Raw genomic sequence first — 24,800 nt, 5'->3', positions numbered from 1 at the left:
TCATTATTAGTACAGATGCTTTCAGAAGATAAGAAATCCATTTAATAATTATGGATAAAGGATTATCCTCTCATACCGATTCAAACAAACCAGTTAAATCAGCTAACAATCCCCACTTAGGGAGGGTTGAACAAAAGATGTACAAATACTGGCATTTTATATTATATTCATATTTGTATGCATTTTATTAAATATATATTTTATATATAAAATATTGTAATATTTAAATGTCTATGTCTATAAAATATAGCTCCTGATCACTTTTGAGTGTTCAGAGCATTAACTTGCAAGAGTTAATGCGTACAAGGTGTGAAGTGTTTTTGGCTTTGCAGACATCCAGTTCTTTATGCTAATATTTGCTTGATGATGACAGACTTATGAAGAAAAGGTAAATAAAATAAAACACTCATGCCACCCACAAGACACACAAACCATTTACTCTAAAACCACTGCCATCAAGACACACCTGTAGGTTAGTGCTCTTGAAGTGACCTGAGGGGTTAGGTCTTAGTTACTGACATTTTAAATGTATACAGTGCTGTGCAAAAGTTTTAGGCAGGTGTGGAAAAAATGCTGTAAAGTAAGAATGCTTTCAAAAACAGACATGTTAATAGATTATATTTATCAATTAACTAAATGCAAAGTGAGTGAACAGAAGAAAAATCTAAATCAAATCCATATTTGGTGTGACCACCCTTTGCCTTCAAAACAGCATCAATTCTTCTAGGTACACTTGCACAAAGTCAGGGATTTTGTAGGCATATAGTCAGGTGTGTGATTAAACAATTATACCAAACAGGTGCTAATGATCATCAATTCAATATGTAGGTTGAAACACAATCATTAACTGAAACAGAAACGGCTGTGTAGGAGGAATAAAACTGGGTGAGGAACAGCCAAACTCCGCTAACAAGGTGAGGCTGCTGAAGACAGTTTACTGCCAAAAGTCATACACCATGGCAAGACTGAGCACAGCAACAAGACACAAGGTAGTTATACTGCATCAGCAAGGTCTCTCCCAGGCAGACATGGGTTTCCAGATGTGCTGTCCAAGCTCTTTTGAAGAAGCACAAAGAAACGGGCAACGTTGAGGACCGTAGACGCAGACACATCATGCTTACTTCCCTTCACAATCGGAAGATGTCCAGCAGTGCCATCAGCTCAGAATTGGCAAAAAACAGTGGGACCCTGGTACGCCCATCTACTGTCCGGAGAAGTCTGGTCAGAAGTGGCCTTCATGGAAGACTTGTGGCCACAAAGCCAAGGCCAAGCGACTCAACTATGCATGAAAACACAGGAACTGAGGTGCAGAAAAATGGCAGCAGGTGCTCTGGACTGATGAGTCAAATTTTTAAATATTTGGCTGTAGCAGAAGGCAGTTTGTTCACTGAAGGGCTGGAGAGCGGTAAAGGAATGAGTGTCTGCAGGCAACAGTGAAGCACGGTGGAGGTTCCTTGCAAGTTTGGGGCTGCATTTCTACAAATGGAGTTGGGGATTTGGTCAGAATTAATGGTCTCCTTAATGCTGAGAAGTACAGGCAGATACTTATCCATCATGCAATACCATCAGGGAGGCATCTGATTGGCCCCAAATGTATTCTGCAGCATGACAACGACCCCAAACATGCAGTGAACGTCATTAAGAACTATCTTCAGCGTAAAGAAAAACAAGGAGACCTGGAAGTGATGGTATGGCCCCCACAGAGCCTTGATCTCAACATCATTGAGTCTGTCTGCGATTACATGTCCTAAATCCACGGACAAACTGTGGTTAGTTCTCAAAGATGTTTGGGCCAACCTACCTGCCGAGTTCCTCCAAAAACTCAAAAAAGTGTACCTAGAAGAATTGATGCTGTTTTGAAGGCAAAGGGTGGTCGCACCAAATATGGATTTGATGTAGATTTTTCTTCTGTTCTCTCACTTTGCTTTTAGTTAATTGATAAATATAATCTATTAACATGTCTATGTTTGAAAGCATTCTTACTTTACAGCAGCTTTTTACACCTCCCTAAAACGTTTTCAGAGTATTGTATATCTACATAGTGCATATACACACACACACCACAGATTTTACATAAGTTGCAAATTTACAAAAACAACAAATCATGATAAACACTTAGTAATACACTGCACTATTATATTTATTTAACCCAAATATACATTGTTTGGGTTTCTGCATATATTGTGCAGAATATCAGCAAGTGAGAGAATTGTTATTTCTTTAAAACTGAATTCCTGGTACAAAATCCAAAATGTTAATGCAACATTAAGTTAAATACTGGTGGCTTTTTTATTTAATAATGGCGTCTTCCTGCTTAGAAATGAACTCCGGCATTCAAACTGTAATGTCATTAGGTCTACGTTTGTTCAGACCACTGCAAATGGTTTAATTGACTTGTAGCTGGTGTGACATGAAGCTATGACTTCAATGTGGGCCACATTTCCTCATGGGGAAGGTTTTTGTGACTGTTGAAATGTGGACAACTGCTGTCAGTTTTGAAGAACCATAGTCATCTGACAGCAGAGTGGTTAACACTTCGACTGGTAAGACTTCACACCATTGCTTCCTAGAATATGACAAACAAATTGTGAGAACAGAAATGGAAAGAAGAAAAAAAAAATCATAGTGCTGAAGCATTGTCATGGTACTGCATTAATTGCATCTGTAGGATTACAAAGATTGGCAGTATTTAAAAAAAAGCATCTAACTGTTGCTACAGGTAGGTTTTAAAACTTCACCAACAGATGGCAGAACTTCCCTTTCCGAAGAAAACTACACTACTGGTTACTGCAGATCATTTTCAGGGTTTGCCACAATGGTCTGTGAAGTCAAGTTAATGATTTTAAGAATGCATGTCATTCAGTACTGTACGGCATTATTAATTTTTTTAAACCTCAAGAAGTAAATACTGAGCAGAAGTAAGAACTTTACATAAATCAACAGATACAAACATACAACCAGCCTTACACAGGTTTCCATCACACTGATGAGTGGAAAAAGGTACTGCTTTTACAATAAGAAGTGTAGACTGATACAGGCCTTGAAAACTCAACTCCAACAAAAACAACCAGTACAGTTTCCAGTAGAGGGAAATGTATACATTTGCTTTACAAAGGACTGTACTCAACAAGGTCTCTGATGTCAGGGAAAAGGGGTTGGGTGCAGCTGTTGGATTTAGTTTATGGTCAAGGAAAAGGGAAGTAAAAATAGTGAAAGAGAAAGCACCTAAGTTGCTGATTCAGTGTGACAAACTCAAAAACATCAATGGCCGATATCATTTATAGTCTAGGGCCATAAACTCTTGACAAATTTTAATTGCGCACTCACAATCACCTCTGTTACGGGGTTATGATTTCATAGCTCCCTTTCAGGGGGAAGCAAAGAAACTGCTGCTTCAGTTTAGATTATTACCATGAGATAAGAAAAGGCTGCATACACACACAATTGTATCTTTAATCCTTGTAAACATTCAGTGTGGGGGGTCAGATATTGGCTTGCATAAATAAAAACAAGCCAAGCAGGGATTTCATTCAATATTCAAAATCCTGACAAAACACCCCCCCCACCAAAAAAGAAAAATCAACCTCAACGATGCAATCCCACTGAACAATTAAACAAGAACAAACATGGAAATTAGGACAAAATACAACACACTGCTTTACACAAAGTATGGCAGAGGTCTGGAACAAGCTGTGCCGTTGAGTCCGACTCTGATGAATTCCTTATGCAATAGCTGGATGCAAATTGTATGGATGATTTGCTAGTGAAAACCAAGCAGCATCTGTTATGCTTCACGTGTGTATCTGCTCTCAATTCACAAGATTGGGCTGCTGCTCATATCAGATGGGCAGCTGTGTCCAATGTAAGCCAAAGCCTTAATATTAATTTCTCTCATAATGACCCTGGCAGTCTGTGTGTAAAGTTTAATTAAAACATCATTTAGGCCATTGCAATGGTTTATTTATACAAGGCTTCCACAGAAAGGACTATTTACACTCATACAGACAGTCCACCACTTGAGCAAACATCACCTCCCCTTCACATTTTCCATTTAATATGTGGATATATTAATGATCCCTTAATGGTGGACTAATCAAATATTATTCTGTCCCGCTGGTTTACAGAAAACAATCTACCTACACCAAATCAGTATTATTTTTGTTCCTTTTGTTAATACAGAACTTAAATTTCAGTAAATTGTCAACAAACCTTATCAACCTTTATCAAGCAAAAGCATGAACAAAGATAAGCAAAAAATCCATTGCTGACATGTCCAATGTTATTGCTAACCAGACAGCGCATGAGAAATTAAACGAAAAGCATATTGAAACCATTGGCTTATGACAAAGTAATATTTGAAAAATCAAAAACCATAAATTATCACTATCTCAGTTACACACAACAAACTGTTATAACTACAGTACTGTGTGATGAGTTCAAGTGGGTTTTAAAGAAGCTCAAATATAATACTTCACCCTCACAAAGAGGAGTATTCTACAAAGGAAACTGCAAAAAAAACATATAATCAATTTACTATTGAATGGATTACAGATCACAGGCAACAGACACTGCTAAGAATCTCATAACTATGGCAAACAAGTGGCCAGAAATGGAACCAAGTGATTTTTTCAAACCAACACAAACCGCTATCAATTTTAATTCCACATGCAACATTCCTATAGTACAGAGATTACATTTAAAAAAAGGCTTTAATGGTAGACAAGGTAATCCACCTGCACATATTCAAGAGTATAGTGATTATAGTGATGTGCTTTGTTGTGTTTTTCTTTTTCTTTTTTTACAGTTGTGTTGAGGTGTGGTGTGGTTCATGGTGAGTCATAGGTGAGGCATTACCTATAAAATTAATTCTATAGGTAAATTCTTTACAACAATCAGGTATTGGAACAAAGTTATTTTTAGGTGTCATACCAGCCATACAACGTAAGAGCAACCTCACACAGACAACACAATCTATAGTGCGCAATTTAAGAAACAAATTGCTGTGATCCACCCTGGTTTTAATCTTTTAAAAGAGAAAAGCTGAAAGGTAGAGACAGGCAACTGAATGAACTTCATTTCCTTTTTGTTTACAGCTTGCAAAAGCTTAGTATGACACTATTGTCTGCGCTTTTAGACTTGTGCCGACTCGATTACTTTTCACATGTCCTTGCACATCTCTCCAGATCATTTTGAAATATTAAACCAAATTAAAGTCTCAATGACAGTTGTTTGGCTCCAGTGCATATGGTTTTCATTCCACATGAATTATCAGTGATTTATGCACATTGAACTCATAAGTTCACTATTTGATCACATCCTGTCATATGAAAGCTGAATGTGTATAGATTTGAGCAGCAACATTACAAAGCAAAATTTGCTCTCAAGTAAAACTACCTATTATAACAGTGGTTCATTTATTGTAGTATCTCACCTGTGCCTGTACATTAATAATTAGCTACGGATTGATGAATCGTATTAAACACGATAAGGAGACTACATTTCTTAAAAACAAAACCCAATGAAAAGCATTTCTGAAACCTATGACTGAAAGTGGTAATTACAAGAACAAAGAAAACAATTCAAGTAAATAAATCTAAGTAATTCAGAGTTATGTTAAATGGAAACAAGAAAACACAAGGCCCGATCTGAATAAATAAACATGTTGCCAAAGACGTTTTTGAGGTTGCATTTGTGGTAAAAGATTCAGTATTGCTGTGCAAACGGCAGGAAGAGAGCCCTTCAATACATGAAGGTTTTGATGTATTTACAAAAACACATACTACACATGCCAGGACATTAATAAGTTAAAAGGCTCATTTTTTCCTGAGCTGAAGGTGTTGGCATACCCAGCAGACAGGTACTGCATACATACTTAACATTTTACACCCGTGTGCTGTTCATGCTTTGCGACCAGAGTAGAATACACAAGAGCAAATTGTCATCAATTGACAATGCTAACATGGGGATGCTTCAGCCAGCGATATTCTTTAATATGCCTCATGCTGCAATTTTGCTGTAACAATGAACTGGTTATGGTTGCACACACCTAAAAGTAAAAACAAAAAGGAATGATTTGCTGCAAGATTATATAAACACTTGCAGATCCATGTGGACACAAAATAATGTTTTTTTTGCCTTTCTTTCCACAGAGAAATCTACAATCTAGACCTCTTCTGTGCATGTTTCATTTTCTTGTGTTCTATTTCTGTGTTAAAGGCTGAATAAGTAATGTTATTGAAGGTGCTTGCCTCCTAATCCCACCCAAAATCTAATTTGTTTGAAGCCTGGTTTGCAAGAGGACAGCATTTTCAAATTAACCACAGTATCTTGAGACTCTTGGCTGGGTATAATTGGAGCCTGTGCTACACCCCCTTGCTGCAGAAATTTGTGGTTTGGTTTTCTTGCATGACTCACTGACTGGGGCAAAATAATATAAAATCGAACTATTCACACTGTTCTTTGTTAAAGGCACATGCAAAAAAATACAAATAAATCTGAATGGTCATATTGCAAGTTGCCAAGGGCTAGTGTCAGCAGTCCCTGGCCTTGAAGACATTAACGGGGTACTCGCCGAAAGGCTTCTGACATGACACCTTTGTAAAAAAACTAAAACACTATGATTTCTGTTTGCATTGACAACAGGAAGCAAGAGGCGTCAATGCTTTTCAATGGAATTAAGTTTCAATCTAATTAAACAGTCCTGAGGGAAAGTTTTTTGTTTTTTTTTCCTATATAAAACAGTGTTTTCATTTTATTATAGATATTAAATGTTGGTATGCTGCCAAGAATCCAGTTACTGTTTAATACAAATATTGCATAATTTGCAAAGGCAAATCCAAGATGGCATTTTATGACTTACAATTGTCACGGCAAACTGAATGTGGTTTTCCTTTACAAAATCTTTGTATTTATACTTTCCCAAGACAATAAACCAAATCTACTGTACAGTATGAGACGCCAAGGACAACAATAATCTAGCCCTCTTAGAAATCAGGAGATCTCACAATGAGCAAGGTCATATTTTTACTTTAATCTGGAATGTCACTAGGGATTTGGCAAAGGCTTTTAAATTCTAACTCCTAGATGCATTTACAGTGCTCAAGCGGCAGGTCTACATTAAAAAAAAAAAAAAAAAAAAAAAATGCACATCAGGAAATGCAAAACAAGTGGCTTGTGTTTAATCTTATACCCGAGTCATCTCCCCCACCGCCTTCTCCCCTTACTTTTCTTTATTCCTCCTGTAAACATTAAATCGCCTTTCCTTACCGGAACGGTCCCTGATTACCAAGTTCCTTCCTTCCTTCAGCGTGATTGTCAGAAGGTACGTCTTCTGTGTCTGTGCTGAGGCACCCTCCTGACTCTCTTCAAACATCTACAAAAACAGACACACAGGGATTCCTTATGTTGCCATCACTTGCTTGATGCTTCTTTTTCACCATTAAAGTTTTTATTGTGTTCTGTCTTTCTCTACCGAGTTGGAAAATGTCACCAGTCTTCCTGCAACATTTGAAGGTCCCTTAAAAAAGCGAAAACATTTATCTTGATATACGAGACATTACTTACTTAAACAGACACTATTTACTGTCAACAGCCACTGGGGACACCTCATGTCAAACGGAAAGTATTGTACAATTAGTCAGCCAAATATGTATACATTTTGTGGACATTTTGTTTGGGGTTTTCTGTGCCTGTTGATTATTTTCTTCATAGTCAGAATTACTCCTTCGGGTGGAAGAGTAATGCTTGGGAAGTACTATCCCACCCAAGATACGTTTGAAGTGACCTAGATATAAACTTAAGCACATTAAAAATGCAGCTGTCCTGGGTAATACAATATGTAGTTTACAGACCATCCATGTATTTCGTAGAGGGGTGGTCACAACAATATTACGATTTCTAGGTGTAAATACATATTTTCTCCAGTATCCTATTTCACACATTCAAAATAAAAACAAGACCTGTATAAGCCTCAGTTTAGAGTGCAAGTTAAGCCCTATCGTCCAGACTGGATCACTGAGGACTGGGACCCTGTACCCACCTGTCCGTGCCGCACCCGTACACCTAAACATGGTTCCCTGCATTTACATTGTATTTTCATTGGGTACAGCTGTCCCAGGAAGTGAATGTAAGTCCAAAGGCCAAAGAGTATTCTGGCACACTCGGCATTTTGGGATTTAGTGGCGGCAATGGAGTTTGGTTTTCTCCAGCAGGATTTGCATGATCTTTTCAAAAACTTGTAAAATGTCTTACTACTACACAGTTCCTCAGCCTATTGGGACTTAGAGGGAGCGACATATGGAACCGTACCTCCCGAAACTAATCTGGGTACAGGCGGAGGTGCACCTAAGCCACAGTGGAAAAGCCTGGACTCAAACGGACAGGCCATAGTACACCTAAAGTGGACAATGGAAATTTGGCATTAGACAGTGCACTGCAGTGGTTGCCAGTTTGTCAACCATCTTTCACCAAACAGGACTGTCAGCCCCAGAGTGTCACCAGCAAGAGTTTCATCAGTCCTCCCCACACTGCTTTCACGGGTTTGCAGTGTATATTTCAGAGATAAGTGCTTGTGTGCTAGCAGCTAAGACCCCTCCAACATTGGTACAGGGTTGCAATGTAATGCCAGTGTATCTTGGGGGGGTAATCCATAATTGGACAAAAACCAAATGTAGTCTGATTACACTTGAATAAGGAAAAGGCAGCCTCTAAAAACTAAGACAACAAGTCCAAGTCTAGCAAACGTGCTTGTTTGTTTTCATACTGATTGAGTATTTTAAGTTAAGGTTGGCAGCAGCTCTTAGAACTCAACATGAAGGACAAAGATAAGAAACCATGATTTAGGGGCCATTTATTACATATTCTGCAGTGGGCATTGGTCATGGACGTTTCATCAAAAAGAAAACGGACCAAGGGACAGATCATTTTTCTAAACAAAATCTATAAAGATATAAACACTCATGGATGCATACATAATACAAACTCATGAAAATTAGATGAGTATAAGAAAAAAATCTCTATGTAAACTGCTAATGCATCTGTCAAACAATAAAAATGCACAATGTAGGTAAAATTGATATTTTAATTCTGAAGCATGGGTGAGGAGTAGAAAAATGTGATCTCTGACCCAGAATATATATTTTAAAAATCATATGCAAAAAGTGCTTAAAGCAGTTTTTGTAAATATCTTAATTTAAATCATTATAAAGTAAAATACATTCTCTGCTCAAAGATTAGACCGTAGAAGATCCCAGAGGCTTGTGCAGAATTTCAATTGATTTTCTTTAATGAGGATTTTTGAATCACTATGTGGATTATGACTAACTATTCCCTGTCCAGTGATGGCCTTTGCTGAGGAGAATAAGTAATCCCCCTGGTTTACGGCTGCTCTCCCACTCAGCCCTGCTAGAGTGAGCCACATCCACCTCCCTGTTCACACTGTAATCCAGAACGCAAACAATGTTGTCCCAGTGTCAGCCAGAGGACAGCCCCAGCAAGGGGACCTCAACAGTTTTTGAGAGCCTGAACAACTGAACTGCAAACAGAGGCTCCTGTAGCCTAGTCTAAATCTCAAAGTTTACAGCACTTGGCCAATTCAATGGCATATGAGCCTCCCATCTACAACTGGAAAACGGCACTGGATTCAAAATGGCAGTTTTTAGGCTGTGGGGCAACAATGAGGTTTTTACTCTGGTCCAACTGCCACACCACCACAGCCACCATAATCCACATTTTAATACCCGATGTGACAAGTTTTAATGCGACAATTGATTAGATAAAACAATGTACTCACGTAATTTTCTTCAAAGAACTGTGATGACTGGCTGTCAAGGTTAGGGTCATTGTGGTCACAATTTTCCTGTCCAAAACACACACAGCATGATTAATAAACCAAAAACACAGATGAAAACAGGATATGTTACTCAAAACTACATTTCAGGTCTAAAAAGTAATGAGAACATAAACATAGCATTAAGCATCATCCAGGATAAAGAATATTCAGAGATCCAGTTTTAGTACAAATAGTAAAGTTATTATATTGAATTAAATGTATAATAAATCAAAAGTTTGATTGCTAAGAGAAGTGCACCTAAAATCTCACCATGTCTTCTAAAGCACTGAGCCGCTGGAGCTGTAAGCCGTGTTTTCTCCTATAATTAATCACAGCTTTTGTGGTTTTCATTTTTAAAGTGAAATTCCTTTTATGTGCACAGGAATGCACTGTACCCTGATCTACCTACAGCTTATTACACACTTTTTTTTTTTTTTTTTTTTACACACTTGGTTGAATTAATTCTCCTTGCTTTTAAATTGAACTGTGGACCCTAATGTAGAAGGAAATGCATTTCTATCAAATACTATTTTTGTATACCATGGCTTTGTGCTAAATAAATTAGTTTTATTCTTCAGCGAAAATGTGTTCATACACTAGATTTTGTACTGAACAAGCTATGCACTGATGATTGATTCAGCCTTTGATTGAGGTCTTCTACAAGTCTTCTGAAACGGTCACATATAGGTCACAATAAAATGAGCTGCCCAATGCAAAGGAATCTTTAGGTTACTAAAACAAGGAGGACAGATAGACAAAATCTTGGCCATCAACTTATAAACCTGCAACTTTTCTTTAATGCATATCCCTCAGTAAAAATAGAAAAGTACTGTCACCGCAAATCAATGTTTTTTTTGTCATGGCATGGCCCAATTTAAAAGCCTGTACATTGCAAATTAGGTTTTTGAGGGTAAAATTGCAACATATCAACAATGTAATGCCTATACATGCCTAATGCCTAATGCCTACTGAGTACTCCTACAGAAGTGTGAAAGAGAATTTGACAGTGGTGATGTGATGAAATGACGCCCATGGACATGCCACACATTGAAGCCAATGTTATATTTAATTTTTTAACAGACTTTACGACAGTGTGTCAAATAAAACCTGTAGTACTTGTATGTAAGGCACACGGCACGTTGTTGTTTGTTTGTTTTTGAAAACCCTGACACTCACACAGGGAGCACCAGCGCAATGTGCCACCTTGCTCACGAGATGTTTGAAAAGCAGGAAGTTCTACCGTTTGTGTCGGTGTTAGACTTGAGAATGCCCTTCACAGTCTCCCCTGATATCCTGATGCTTTAAATGAACAGCTTCCATATCTCATAATACACCACCAACAAATTGAAAGCTTTTCCAGTTTGGGCCGTTTGCTTTTCTACAGCTGTCACAGTTACCCCGCACGTCTACAGCGCAGAGCCCTTCCATATTAAAGCCAACAACAACGGCACCAATAAGCTTGGGAAACCCCTTTACCAGAGGTTATTTGCCCCTCTGATGTTTTACCATGCATGTAATTTGCTTTGGGATCATGTTTTAGGATACTTTTCTGTCCTATACTTTACTCATGGTAAACTTTCATAAGGGATGACACCCAGCACTAAACTGAGCAGACAAACACGGCAGTTTCTTATTCAGGACATTTATGACCAAGGGATTTACACAGGCATTAAAGGTGTTTGGTGGGAAAGAAGAATAATACCACTGTGTTGGCACTCTTCCTTTTATCTATCTCATAGACAACCCCCAGTTTAAAGCTGCTAGGGCCAATTTCCATTAAACTTATTAAGTAACTTAAAATGAAGATGGCAGCTTTTCTACCTTAGCTATCCACAGTGTTTGTTCTGATCCTGTCGAACATCATTTTTTTTTTTTTTTTTTATGGGGGAAACACTCAGCAAGATCAAATTAATATAAAAAAATAAAATAACAAGCATTCAAGTTTCATCCAGTATTTAAAACTTCCTAAGCATACTATATCTAGTCTCATTATGAGGTAGGTATATTGGGCTATGAAGTAGTTTAGTGTTTTAGCACCCAGGGAGCTTATCAGTTTAAAACAGTTTTCTAAAGCAAAATTCCATCCCGGTCCATCCCAGCCTTTTTGCATTTCAAACTATTTATAGGAAGATTTGTGAAACCATAGGACCTCTTCTGCTTAGAATATCCTACGGCCATTTCCCCAGGTTCAGCTGGGAACTGTAGAACCAATTCCATAATTAAAGCCTCTTCAGGATACAGTTGCAACAGTTACACACATATTTTTTAAGCAGGTATTAGTGTAGGGATCCAAACAGAAACATTTTAATTCTACAAATTCAAAGCCCTTGCGTGAACACTTACTGCTGAGATGTGAGGTTAATAATATTACCCAGTTTTGATTAACTACAACTGGTGGCAGAGATTCAGGGCAATGCCTATAAACCCTGGTTGTAATATTGCGGTCCCTAGTGTTCAACTGGCATTAAACCCTGTCAATGCTTTCCAACTCCCAGGCCAGAAGGGACTTCTACATAAATCCAGCTGGACTAGAATATCTCTTGGCAAGTAAAGTGATCAGTGTAGATCTTTTTTTACAGACTGAAAGCACACTGTTTGACCGGGGCAGTTCACCATTTAGTTTCATTCTGAAATGCTCTGCTGTTTTACCGTTTTACAGGATTGTGGAGCAACTGCACGAATTAACTAATTAATAAAAAGCAGGGTCTGGCAGATAATGCTGAAAATTCAGTTAGGCTGACCTTGTCATCACAATTGGTTAGGCTGGAAACCTCATTGTTGGTGTAACTCATAGTTCTCCTTTTAAAATGATGTAATTTCCTCATGTAGCTAATAACCAAAAACCAGTTTGGCAATCATTTAAAATCTCAACTAAGGAAGTGCTGTTGATACACTATAACAAACCTTTATCTCAAGCTGGAGCACTGCACAATGTGGCAGAGCCCATGATACAATGAAGAAATAAACGATGATCGAATGTGAACACTTTATGCAAAGGACTAGCAGGGCTGATAAGAAAGTGGGAACATTTTTAGTATTCATTTGATTATAATAACATTTAAATACAATTACCACATACAATTGAATGGCAATTTTGTATATTCCTATTGATAGTGCCAATCTTTTCTGCTGTGTTTTACAGGGGGAAAGACCTAAGCCTGAACTTAAGATAGTCAGTATCACATTAGAACAGAACGTTTAATGAGAGGAGGCCTTGCAGCACACACAGCTCATTTGCTTTGTGGTAACTTATTGGTCCGAGGATCTCATCAAGTCAAACCATGCTTAAGAGTCACAGGGAATCAGCTTCAACAAGACGGTCTGATATAGTGTTCCTGACTCCCACCACCCTTTGTGGGTCTTACTTTGAAAATGCACTTTTTACTTGTGTCTGCCAGTGCCTGCATACAGCCCAAATTGATGGATCCCCACACAATAACCCGTTTCCTTTGTGAAAACCTGGATTAAAAAAAAAAAAACTGTTTGAAGACATAATGCACATTCCACCCAAAGACATACTTCCACAATAAAAAAAAAAGTAATTGGAACATCTGTTAAAAATTTACTAAGTTTGCTCTTAGTTACTCCACAATAGAATATCACAATCCCTCAGCATGCAAGTACCAAATATAGTCTTGTTGTGTAGTGTAGTGTTGTGGTACAAGAGTAAAAGCCACAAACGCTCAGCCAGGATGAAACCCACACATAATACAAACGGTAAAAAAACAAAAAAGTATATTCTAACCTCAATATTCCCTTCAGTTTGTTCCAGATAAACATCTTTGATGTGCATTGAAGCTCCTTCTATATATTTGGTTTCCTCCTGATCCATATACTCCGATACAACAATGCTGTCGTGAAAGTTGTCCTCTTTTGATATGGGGAACTCGGTCCCTTCAGAATCCATGTAGTCCCAGACTGCATTTGTTGGCACGGCCAGCCTGTTAGTCAAAGCAGCTGTGGCACTGTTGCTGTCAGTCAGGGGCCTGTTTAGTGGGGAAGAAGGCCGGCTATAGCAACAGGCATCAGAGTCGGGCAACTGTAACGCAGCCTGCCCGTCGGGCATGGAGGACGAACTCGGCATGTGTCGAATGTCTGGCACAGAGACACTCATCCTCTGGTCCAAAATATGCTTCTTTCGGATGTCTAACTTACTGCCGATCTTCTTTCCCTTCCTACTGTTCAGGTTGGAAAACAGGGGCTTTGCCTTCTGGCGGATATTGCTCCACACCGTAGGCTTGCTGGACTCCATTATAAAAGGAGCAAAATAGTGCTTGTTTTCTTCTTTCTTTCTTTTTCTTTTCAGAGTTTGACCTCTTCTTTATTGAAAACTGCAGGGATATAAAGAAACAATCAGCTGTAAATGTTGTATTCTGTACAGAATTATATGTATATGTGTATATAGGCAAAGGGTGGTCACACCAAATATGAATTTGATTTAGATTTTTCTTCTGTTCACTCACTTTGCATAAAGTTAATTGATAAATATAATCTATTAAGATGTCTATTTTTGAAAGCATTCTTACAGCAACTTTTCATACCTGAGTAAAACTTTTGCACAGTACTGTACATTTTTTTTTTTTTTTAATTTCTTACCCAGAAAAGTAGTCAACCAATTTTCTTACAGAATAAAACAGATTTAAATACATGTAATTTCACAGTGACTAGCATTACATTGTCAACAAAAAGAGGAGAATGAATCAGGTGGCTGATAAATTTGTATGGCTTACTTTTGTGTGCCTTATATGCTTTGTGTATGGTCTATTATGGCTCTGAATTAGTGCAATCTTTCTTAAGAACCTTAATTTTTCAACAGTGAATGATGTTACAGGTCTGTTTCCTTGTACAAATGAAGATCCCATGACTTTTACTATATTTAATTGCTTGATATTCAACTGATACATAGAAACAAAGAGCTCTTGTGACACAATTTCACCATGTCTGAACAAAGTCTAAGATACCCCATCATATTCTCAGTGTTTCAAAAATAATACTTCTTCCACTAGCTACTTGTAAAATCTTAAAGTTACATTTGGCGTCTGAGTGGCTCAAAGGCAACACATCTACATCCAGACTGCAGGTTGAGCCAAGGAGTCCAGACAAATCAAATCCCGCAGTCAGAGGCCACTATGATCTAAATTCTCCCAGGTATGGTTCGCTTGATCCAGCACTGCCAGAGCTGGCTAAGTTCAAAATCAGGCAGGCTTTACACACATAGGTGACCTCTGTGGCTTTCTGGGTGCCCAAACTCCATGGTATTACCAGTGACAAGCTTCAGTCTAATCTTGTATAGGTGTGCTAATAAGACTTTGTATTTACAATGTGAAAGGCAGTGGAGAGTCCGAAACCTAGTGTTTCAGGAAACACAGCTTGGGATTCTTCAATTTGGGAAATTTGGTGTCTTTACCACGTCTACAAGAAACTGGGTTTGAGATGACAACCCACTGTTGTAACCACAACCTAGGAATGTGTTTTTAAAATATGAGCCAGTAAATTAAACATGGGTTATTGCCATTCAAATAAATTACACAGAAAACCAAAAAATGTATTAAATCTGTCTAACCTTAAAACACAGTTTTACTGTGGCAGAGCTACAGTGCTGTTTAAGAAAGAGCTACATACACAAATCTATGGGAAAGATAAGTTTTCACCAACTTCACATTGAGCAAAACATACAAAGGACCCTTCTGTTATCAAATAACAAACCTCAAGTAGAACTAACATTTGTTTGCACTGTCCGCGCTTAAGCAACTTTAAAGTAAAATACTTAACTACTGCAGGATTACATTTTTTCAATTGATTAATTTGAACACTTTAACCTGTCTGTATTCCTTTACTTATTAACTGGTTTAACTTACCATGGATCCTGCGGGAATCCTGAACATTAATTTGTTATTACAAATCATTATGGGATGCCTCAAAAGAAAGCTGCTTTACAATTAATTTGATTAATTCCTTAATTCATTGAACAGGTTATGGTAATGAAGTTGAAAACGCAAGGACCACTCCTAAAAGCATCCCACAAAAGAAGCACAAAGTAAGGGGAATGTTACTAATCCTGTTTTTTCCACACAGACTGAAATAAGTGTCTGAGTGAACCTCAAATCAAGTGTTAATGACAGCATCAGATCCTGTCAGCTTCTGTCTCTAAATCAAAAGCAATGCTTACAAACATTTGCTTCAGGTTGTTTCAGAACATTTTGTTAAATTAGGAAAAAAAGCGACAACGAGTCACAAGCTTCCAACAGCCACAGTTCTGGCTTTTGTCTGTTCTATTTGAACAGGATCCAGGATATGAAGAAAATAATCTGAACTGTCAGTAAACACCAGCAGACAGAGAAGTCTATTCATTCAATTTATTTTGTAAAGGATTGAAGAGAAAAGCGCAGAATACACAGAAGAGCTAAGTACAAAGAATATGAGATTCTAAATCGACTAATGTAAAGAAATACGGGCTGAACCACATCAAATTAAATTAGCATTATTGACCATGAACCAACATATCTATGACCAAGACAGTCAATTGTCAATTAAGGTCATGAACTTGGTAATAGAGCGGTAGTTTAAGGTTCCTCTATTTAACGCATATAAACAAATACCTACGAGAAATTTACATTACAAAATGTTGTTTGGGTATTCCACTATACATGTAAATACATGCATTTGGAGCTTGATATTCACAGGTAAACACTGCACCACATCTCTTCTGTCACTCCTGTGCTTACCTCACATCTTAGGATTTTAGCTGGCCAATACATCTACCAATCTGTGCATTTTGTATAGTGACTTTTCTCTCAGCACCACCTAATAACACACTGTCAGGCTGAAAAGCAGTTTAAGTACCAAGCACAAAGGTACAGCATGGTTCAACTGAGTACAGTGTACGTTAAGGCTAGTTCTGTTGTGTTTACGGTCAGGCTGTTCATAATTTAAAGTGAAGGCGTATTTAGGATTCTAAACAAATAACATTTTATACATTTTGTACATTTTGCTTCCCCATAGGACCTAAACGGTTACTTGTAACTCACATGAATACTACTTCACACTGGAAAAATATGTAATGCCAGTAACAGGGGATTTAACAAAACCATTTACATTCAATTGTTGTATTTTGCCAAAAAAAAAAAAAAAAAAAAACGTATGCAATGTTTAGAACACGAGGATGATTCACCAGCAGAGGAACAATAGCAATCACGGATCAAATGTTGGTAAATGTTGCGCTGGAAGTAGTACCGGTAAATTATTAAGGGAGATTCAAGAGAACATAAGGGTCTTGCTTTTAAAAAATAAAAAACAGCTTTGGAATAGAACTTAATGCTCATGTGTACACGGATCAAGGTCATGCACTGGAAGATTAGTACTCATAATAAAATGCACTCTTTCTTTAGAGCTGAACCATCTTGCTAAGGTTAATATACAATCACTGGCAGACCTAAATACAGGTGTGGCACTTTGGACAAAAGTGACAATACTTTGACTGACTTGGCATATCAAACAAAGCATGAACTATTAAATATTTTTTAAGGTGTGCAGTTGGAAGCCACAAAGGAAAGTTATTTGTATTTTACAGTGGAATAAATCCAATCGTGCTTCCGATTACGAGTTTAAAAAACAAAAACAATTTTACACTGCATTGTACCAACAGGATTCTAGTCCTAGTTCCTTGTTACTACCTGCCAGACAATAAACCACTAAACCAAAATCACTAACACATTGCCAGGGAATATATGAGGAAAGAAATTTATGTTGTTCAAATGCAACTAATAAACCGTGAACAATCCATTCCCAGGAAATGAAACGAGATTTGCGAGCCAAAGTAATGTCGGCCGACAGCCTAGCTTGAACCTACTTGAAAATTACCTGTTTTACCTGCAAAAACCATTTGGATAAAAAAGCTCCAGGCCTAGAAAAAAATGCACAAGTAACAAGGGATACAAGAACAAATAAACTGTGATGTCCCTTCCACTTCCTTTTTTCCCCCCCACAGACTGTTAATTGTATTGAGCATGAAGAAGAATATTTACTTAAGGGGTTTATGATAAAGGCAAGATGTGGACCCTGCTTTGTGAAATGACAAAATCATAGGTGAAAGAAGTTAAGTACATTTTAAATCTTTCTGTAGAACATAAGTTGGATGGCAGACTTTTCTTCTCCATTTTATTCTCTATCCTAGATCCAACTAAACAAAAAAACTGTCACTAACAGTTACATTTACAGTGTTAATCTGTAATCACTCTCTCCCGTTTCCCCTACAATAATATTTGTACCTCCTGACCTTGCCATATACCACAATCAATACCCATAAGCACTTTGATGAGAAACATTTCATATTACATGGTTTAAGAGGATCTGGACAATTTAGAAGAATTAAGGCTTCTTCTGGCGATTCATCATTGTTCTAATCTAGACAATGTAGGGAAACATTGAAGAAAAAGGCCAACAGGAGGCTTGGATACACAACTAACAGCAAAGGATTTAAAATCAAAGTTGTCATAAAATTATATGATGCACAAGAAAGACTTACTGCCCCAGAAAGAGTTCAAAGGACAGTAAGCAGTATAATTATTGGTCTGTAAGCAATGGCTTATACAGACAGATTAAAGATACTGAAATTACTTTGGTTTAAACCTAGGAGGAAGGTATTTGATTCAAGTTTTCAACATCCTCATCCTGAATGACCACTTTATACTCAACATCCAAAGTGACAAATGGAGTAGTTGTATTTTGCACTTAATGCTGCAGGCGTCCTCTTCACATATGCAGTCTTGGCAGTCTGCAACACACTACCAAGACAAGTTGCTGTTCGCAGACTCAACTGAATACAAGAAATGCCTAGATGAAATTCAGGGATCATTTAGCGATTAGCAATCAAAGAACCAAGATGATCTGAAAGGTTTATTTTGTGTAATTTCTTTTTTGTCAATAGCATCAGGTTATTTGTTGCTACTCATATACAACAAAAATATACTGTGACACCTACTGTACTCAATAAGAATGAGTGGCTCTCATAAGAACAAGTGTACAAACGAGAGGAGGCCATTCGACCCATCGTGCTCGTTTGTTGTCCATTAATAACTAAGTGATCCAAGGATACTATACAGTCTGTTTTCAAATGTTTTCTGGGGAATTTGTTCCAGATTGTGACAACTCTCTTATTATATTAGATGCAGTGTATTACTCAAGTTTTGAGAATTCAAGAGAATCAAACTGAGAGCAATCTCTCTCAGTCTTAAAATATTGTTCTCATATTGACAGCTGAAAGGATTCTAGATATAGATATACAGATAGAGAAAAACAGCTCACCACAAACTGTGTTAACACTTAGAACAAATATCACCTATAGTTTTCCACACACAAAATAAACATTTAATATTTGCATTATTTTGACTATTCTCGTTTATCGTCAACAATTACCTTGGCCAAAAACAAATACATACATACAGTACTGTGCAAAAGTTTTAGGCAGGTGTGAAAAGATGCTGTAAGAATGCTTTCAAAAATAGACATGTTAATAAATTATATTTATCAATTAACTAAATGCAAAGGTATGCTAAATGCAAACAGAAGACAAATCTAAAATCAAATCCATATTTGGTGTGACCACCCTTTTGCCTTCAAAACAGCATCAATTCTTCTAGGTTCACTTGCACACAGTTTTTAAGGAACTCGGCAGGTAGGTTGGCCCAAACATCTTGGAGAACTAACCACAGTTCTGTGGATTTAGGCAGCCTCAGTTGCTTCTCTCTCTTCATGTGATCCCAGACAGACTGGATGATGTTGAGATCAGGGCTCTCTGGGGGCCATACCATCACTTCCAGGAATCCTTGTTCTTCTTTACGCTGAAGATAGTTCTTAATGACATTCACTGTATGTTTGCAGAATAAATTTGGGGCCAATCAGATGCCTTCCTGATGGTATTGCATGATGAATAAGTATCTGCCTGTACTTCTCAGCATTGAGGAGACCATTCAGTCTGACCAAATCCCAACTCCATTTGCAGTCAAAATTTGACTCATCAGTCCAGAGCACCTGCTGCCATTTTTCTGCACCTCAGTTCCTGTGTTTTCATGCATAGTTGAGTCGCTTGACCTTGTTGCCACGTCAGAGGTATGGCTTTTTGGCCGCAAGTATTCCATAAGGCCACTTCTGATCAGACTTCTCCGGACAGTAGATGGGTGTACCAGTGTCCCACTGTTTTCTGCCAATTCTGAGCTGATGGCACTGCTGGACATCTTCTGATTGCGAAGGGAAGTAAGCATTATGCATTTTTCATCTGCAGTAAATTTCCTTGGCCGACCACTGGGTCTATGTTCCTCAACGTTGCCCATTTCACGGTTTCTTCTCCAAAAGAGCTTGGACAGCACATCTGGAAACCCCTGTCTGCCTTGAAAATTTCTGCCTGGGAGAGATCTTGCTAATGCAGTATAACTACCTTGTGTCTTGTTGCTGTGCTCAATCTTGCCATGGTGTATGACTTTTGACAGTAAACTGTCTTCAGCAAACTCACCTTGTTAGCTGAGTTTGGCTGTTCCTCACCCAGTTTTATTCCTCCTTAGGTCTATTTTTGAAAGCATTCTTACTTTATAGATTTTTTCCACACCTGCCTAAACCTTTTGCACAGTACTGTACATACATACATAAAGAATAAATGGATCAATACATAATTTGGGAAGGCTTTTTGCACGTTCATTTTTTTGGGAGGGTAGGCTGCTATGTTTTCCATTTCCCATTCTCTTACCTGTGAAGATCCTAAATGGATTGTTGTGCAATGGATAATAAGGAAGTGTCACTGATACTGCACAAATGGCAAAAAAGGTGAAAAAGTTAGTAAAACCACAGCAGGAAAAACAGCACCAGGTGAAATTACACAACTGAAGTTTGCAAATGTCTGTACTAAACCACAGCTATTTGAGGCTTGTAAAGATGTAAAACCAGGAACAGTGGCAAGTGTTTCTTTATACTTGTAGAATTCATGCACTGGAATCTGCACTAGTCCATTGGAAGTCTAAATGGCACAACACAATTGCACAATGTACTCTGATGGAGGGTAAATATACACTACAAAACAATGGATGACTGGAATTGGTAAATAATTAAGTGCTTAACTAGCAACAACGAGGTGCAGGCTTCTTAATAAAAGCAGCCCAATGTTCATTAGTACTGACAATAATCTGCAGAGGTGCTCTTACTCTGATTCTTATTCTTATTCATGCCAATGAATCATATCCAATTGCTTACAGGGACACACACTGGCTTTTAAAGAATTCCCACAGTTGTTGTATTGTACTGCTGTACAGATTATTGTACAGATAATGCATGTATTTAAGGTTTAGCTATGAATCTTGTACAAATGACATATCAAAACTCAATCTTAAAAAAAAGATTCCAATTGTGTACTGAATTATATTGGTTTGTTTTTCTGTTTATTTTTTACAATAACCCTGCCATCCCAAATTACTACTTATTATAGAACCACCAAAAGTAAAATCAATACACATTTGTTGCGTTACAACATGAAATTGTGATGATTATAGAAACTTGCATGTAACACAAAGAAGGGAACATTACATTCAGTGTTTAAGTATCAATGCTCCACCAGCAGGTTTAAAATCATGTCGGGGTGGGATCTGCTTCTTCAGGGTTTAGCAGAAAGTGAGGAACTGTTGACAGTGATGCTCAGTGTAAATAACATGATTGCAACAGAATCATCTTATTTAGGATTAGGACCAAATCAATTATTTGTTTGCCTAATGCAAACCTGCCATTAAATACTGTTCTTTATGTAGGACTTTTTCTCTATATATATTTTTGTGTGTGATCAAATATGACTATTTTGATGTTATTCTATTTGGAAAGGCCATATTGGTTTGAAACCTGCAGGTTTGTATTTGGCCTAACAATATACATTCCCACTTGTTGCTCCAACTATTTAATTTGATATAATGAGATTTTTCTTTCCAATGTTCCCATCACCACAAGATTTAAACTTCTATTTTCGAAGTACATTGTTTTAATTTCCAAGATGTCAACTTACAGGGGGCTACAGTGTCCTTCGGGTCTTCCTCATACCTCATATCACTCCTAGCTGCTAAAGAAAGGCTTCAATCCAAACCATCATGCAGTGGAAGTGGCAGGACCATGGATAGTCTCGTTCATAACTAGGGTTACTTTGACAACAGCTGTGTTTGAATGGATGGATTATTAGATAAACATACATTTCAGCCTGGTTAGCACTGGTGTCACAGCACAAACACCAGTCTATTGAGAGCCTTTTCCAGTTTTGCCAAGTCTTATCTGTTGCTTTTGACACCTGCTGATTGTGGGATTTTACAGAGGGGATTACAATACTGGCATTACTTCTAATACAGAACAGAGCCAGGATGCTATTTGCATTCATCATGCATAACACATTACTGCTCCTAGGCTGTAAAATTTAGAAGTCATTCAAAGGGGTTGCTTTTGACATACAACATTTTTTGTCTACAGTTTAGTAGTTTCATTTAGAGCTCTCAGCATTCTAACTGGCTGGTAACCCTGAGGCATAAATGCTGTGAGGTAACTTAAGGCACTGCTACTTCCAAGTCAAGTTAAAATTAAATTGAACATACCAGTTTGAACTGGCTTTATATGAGCTGTCGCTGAACAGCACATGACCATACTTGCCGTAAGCAGCACTCCTTTCTTAAAAATGAAAGTGGAATGTATTGCATTGTAGTGCATAGAAAAGGTGTCCCACCAATGAAGTGGTATAGTGTCCAAGATGCACGTCATATCCATATACATGTTGACTTCTGGACACCATAATCCTAGGGCTCACACTGTTAAAAACAAATTCACTTTGGCTAACCTTTCATACAAAAGGTTTGGCATTTCCAAATTTCCTCAGCTTTGTATTTATAAGAAAGAATATGTTGAAAACCTCAAATGATGAGGGAAGCAGAAAACAAACCGCAGGGTTGGAGCTCCACACACCTCCATCACACTGCCAAGTAACTGTCTGGACTTTTTGTCTTCCTCCTTCCTCATTTGGAAGCAGTACAAGTGAAATTATTGTCAGTGAAATGTATTACTCCCTCACCAACCATTTCATTTCATAATAATTGTACAGTTTTTTCCCCACAACAGGTCACTGCTGGCAAGAAGCGGTCAGTGTGGTAGAAGTCCCCACCTACTCAAAGGAATTAGATGTCAAATATTATTATTCATTTTATTTATTTATTGGCAGACACCCTTATAGGTTATGATTTCTATAAAAAGTAATACAAATATATATTTTATATATATATATATATATATATATATATATATATATATATATATATATATATATATATATATAAATGCCTAAAACTTTTCTATGCATTTTGTATGTGTAAAAAAGATTTTGATAAGATTCATTTTGCAATAACTTAAATTGATACTACTAATTTCTACATTAATTAAAAAAAAATCAGTATCCTACAGTGAACAGTTGCTGCATTGCCCTTCAAAATTACATCTATTTTTGGTATATATACTAGTGCATCTACTGACGATAGACAAAAGAAGACCGTAAATGTTGAACAGAAACAAAGATGAAGCAAAACAAACCTGTACATGCAGAAAGAAAACCGATCTGATCTGTAACTAGTCCTGTTATCCATTAAGCGCTTTAAAATCGCCAGGCTCTCTTATGAAATTCCCTCATTAATTAAACCCTTTCTTGGCAATCTAAAAACTCCTACATGTTCAGACCTGCTGGAAATTCTAATATGAGGTGTGCAGGGTTAATTATTTTTTTGTAAAGGTAATTATGACCCACACCCACTGTAGCTTATTTAAAGGAAATTCAGTGAAATGTTCTGTTAGTTTGTTCCTAACAAATGGAAGATATAATACATTATGAAGTGTTAAGGTCAGTTTAGATCCATTCAGTTACCCAGTAAAGTAGAAAAAGATTATAAAAGCCCATCAGTGGATAACACTACTGAAGTTAGTATTTTCATTCTCTCATCCTTAATTGACAACAGCATACATTTTCACCAGTATGTAGACATTTTGAAGGTTGCGTTTCCTATTCAATTAAAATATGTAATTTCGTTAAACAAAAAATAAAAATAAAATAACATAATAACAGAGGCCAGCAGATACTAACACATTTTTACAGTACCCCATGGTAACAGTACAGCTTCACCACAGAACTGTGCATGGTCACTAATTCAAGTTCAAAACATACCAGTACGTCAGTACGTCAGTACATGTTTGGGCCCAGGGAGCAGGGAATGTAGGTTTGTATGCTCCAAAAGGATAAGAGAAAAATAACTTGGGTAATATGGTCAATAGCCATTTCAAAGCAGTGTTCCACCAAATGTACAGCTCTGGAAAAAATTAAGAGACCACTGGAAATTGTTTTAAAATCAGCATCTCTACATGTATGGCAGCCATTCCATTCCAATGTCTGTTGAATACCAACACAGGCACAGCTCATTCTACTGAATGAGGTACTGATTAGGTGATCACCTGAACCAAATCTTATTTAACAAGGAAAACTATAAAAAACACTGCTGTGGTCATCACTATCCTCTTGCAAGAGGACCAGCTGGATGGCAAAAACAGTGCTATTAGTACCTCAAAAGTAATTGGAATCAAAAAATAACTATTGACTATGCCAAAAGAGTTGAAAAGGACAGTTTTGAGTGAGGAAAATAAGGATTCAATTCTGGCTTTACTGGCAGAGGGATACAGTGAGTGTCGAGTTGCTTCCAACCTTAAAATTTCAAAGACGGCGGTTCATAAGAACAAGGTCAAGCAGCAGACATTGGGAACAACAAAGCTACAGACCGGCAGAGGGCAAAAACGACTCTCCACTGACCGCAATGACCGCCAACTCTTTTGCATGTCACTCAACAACCATAGGATGACATCAAGTGACCTACAGAAAGAATGGCAAACGGCAACTGAGGTGAAGTGCATGGCGAGGACGGTTCGAAAC

The 24,800-nt window shown here is 37.6% G+C and overlaps 1 protein-coding gene across 2 annotated transcripts in view; it reads right to left on the bottom strand.

Moving 5' to 3' along the window:
- mctp2a (multiple C2 domains, transmembrane 2a) overlaps positions 1–24,800 on the bottom strand; it is an 85,298-nt gene that overhangs the window by 49,166 nt on the left and 11,332 nt on the right. The window contains exons 3-5 of one of the 2 annotated variants that reach the window (XM_066701977.1): positions 13,575–14,160; positions 9,791–9,856; positions 7,267–7,372 (exon numbers count right to left, since the gene is read on the bottom strand). In XM_066701977.1, the coding sequence (XP_066558074.1) occupies positions 7,267–7,372; positions 9,791–9,856; positions 13,575–14,081 (679 nt within the window). In that variant the 5' untranslated portion in view covers positions 14,082–14,160. The remainder of the gene's footprint in view (positions 1–7,266; positions 7,373–9,790; positions 9,857–13,574; positions 14,161–24,800) is intronic. The other variant, XM_066701978.1, reaches the window with a different exon arrangement.

The sequence above is a fragment of the Amia ocellicauda genome, chromosome 4, assembly GCF_036373705.1.
Source record: "Amia ocellicauda isolate fAmiCal2 chromosome 4, fAmiCal2.hap1, whole genome shotgun sequence".
Classification (NCBI taxonomy): domain Eukaryota; kingdom Metazoa; phylum Chordata; class Actinopteri; order Amiiformes; family Amiidae; genus Amia; species Amia ocellicauda.
This window is presented reverse-complemented; position numbering and strand designations above follow the sequence as displayed.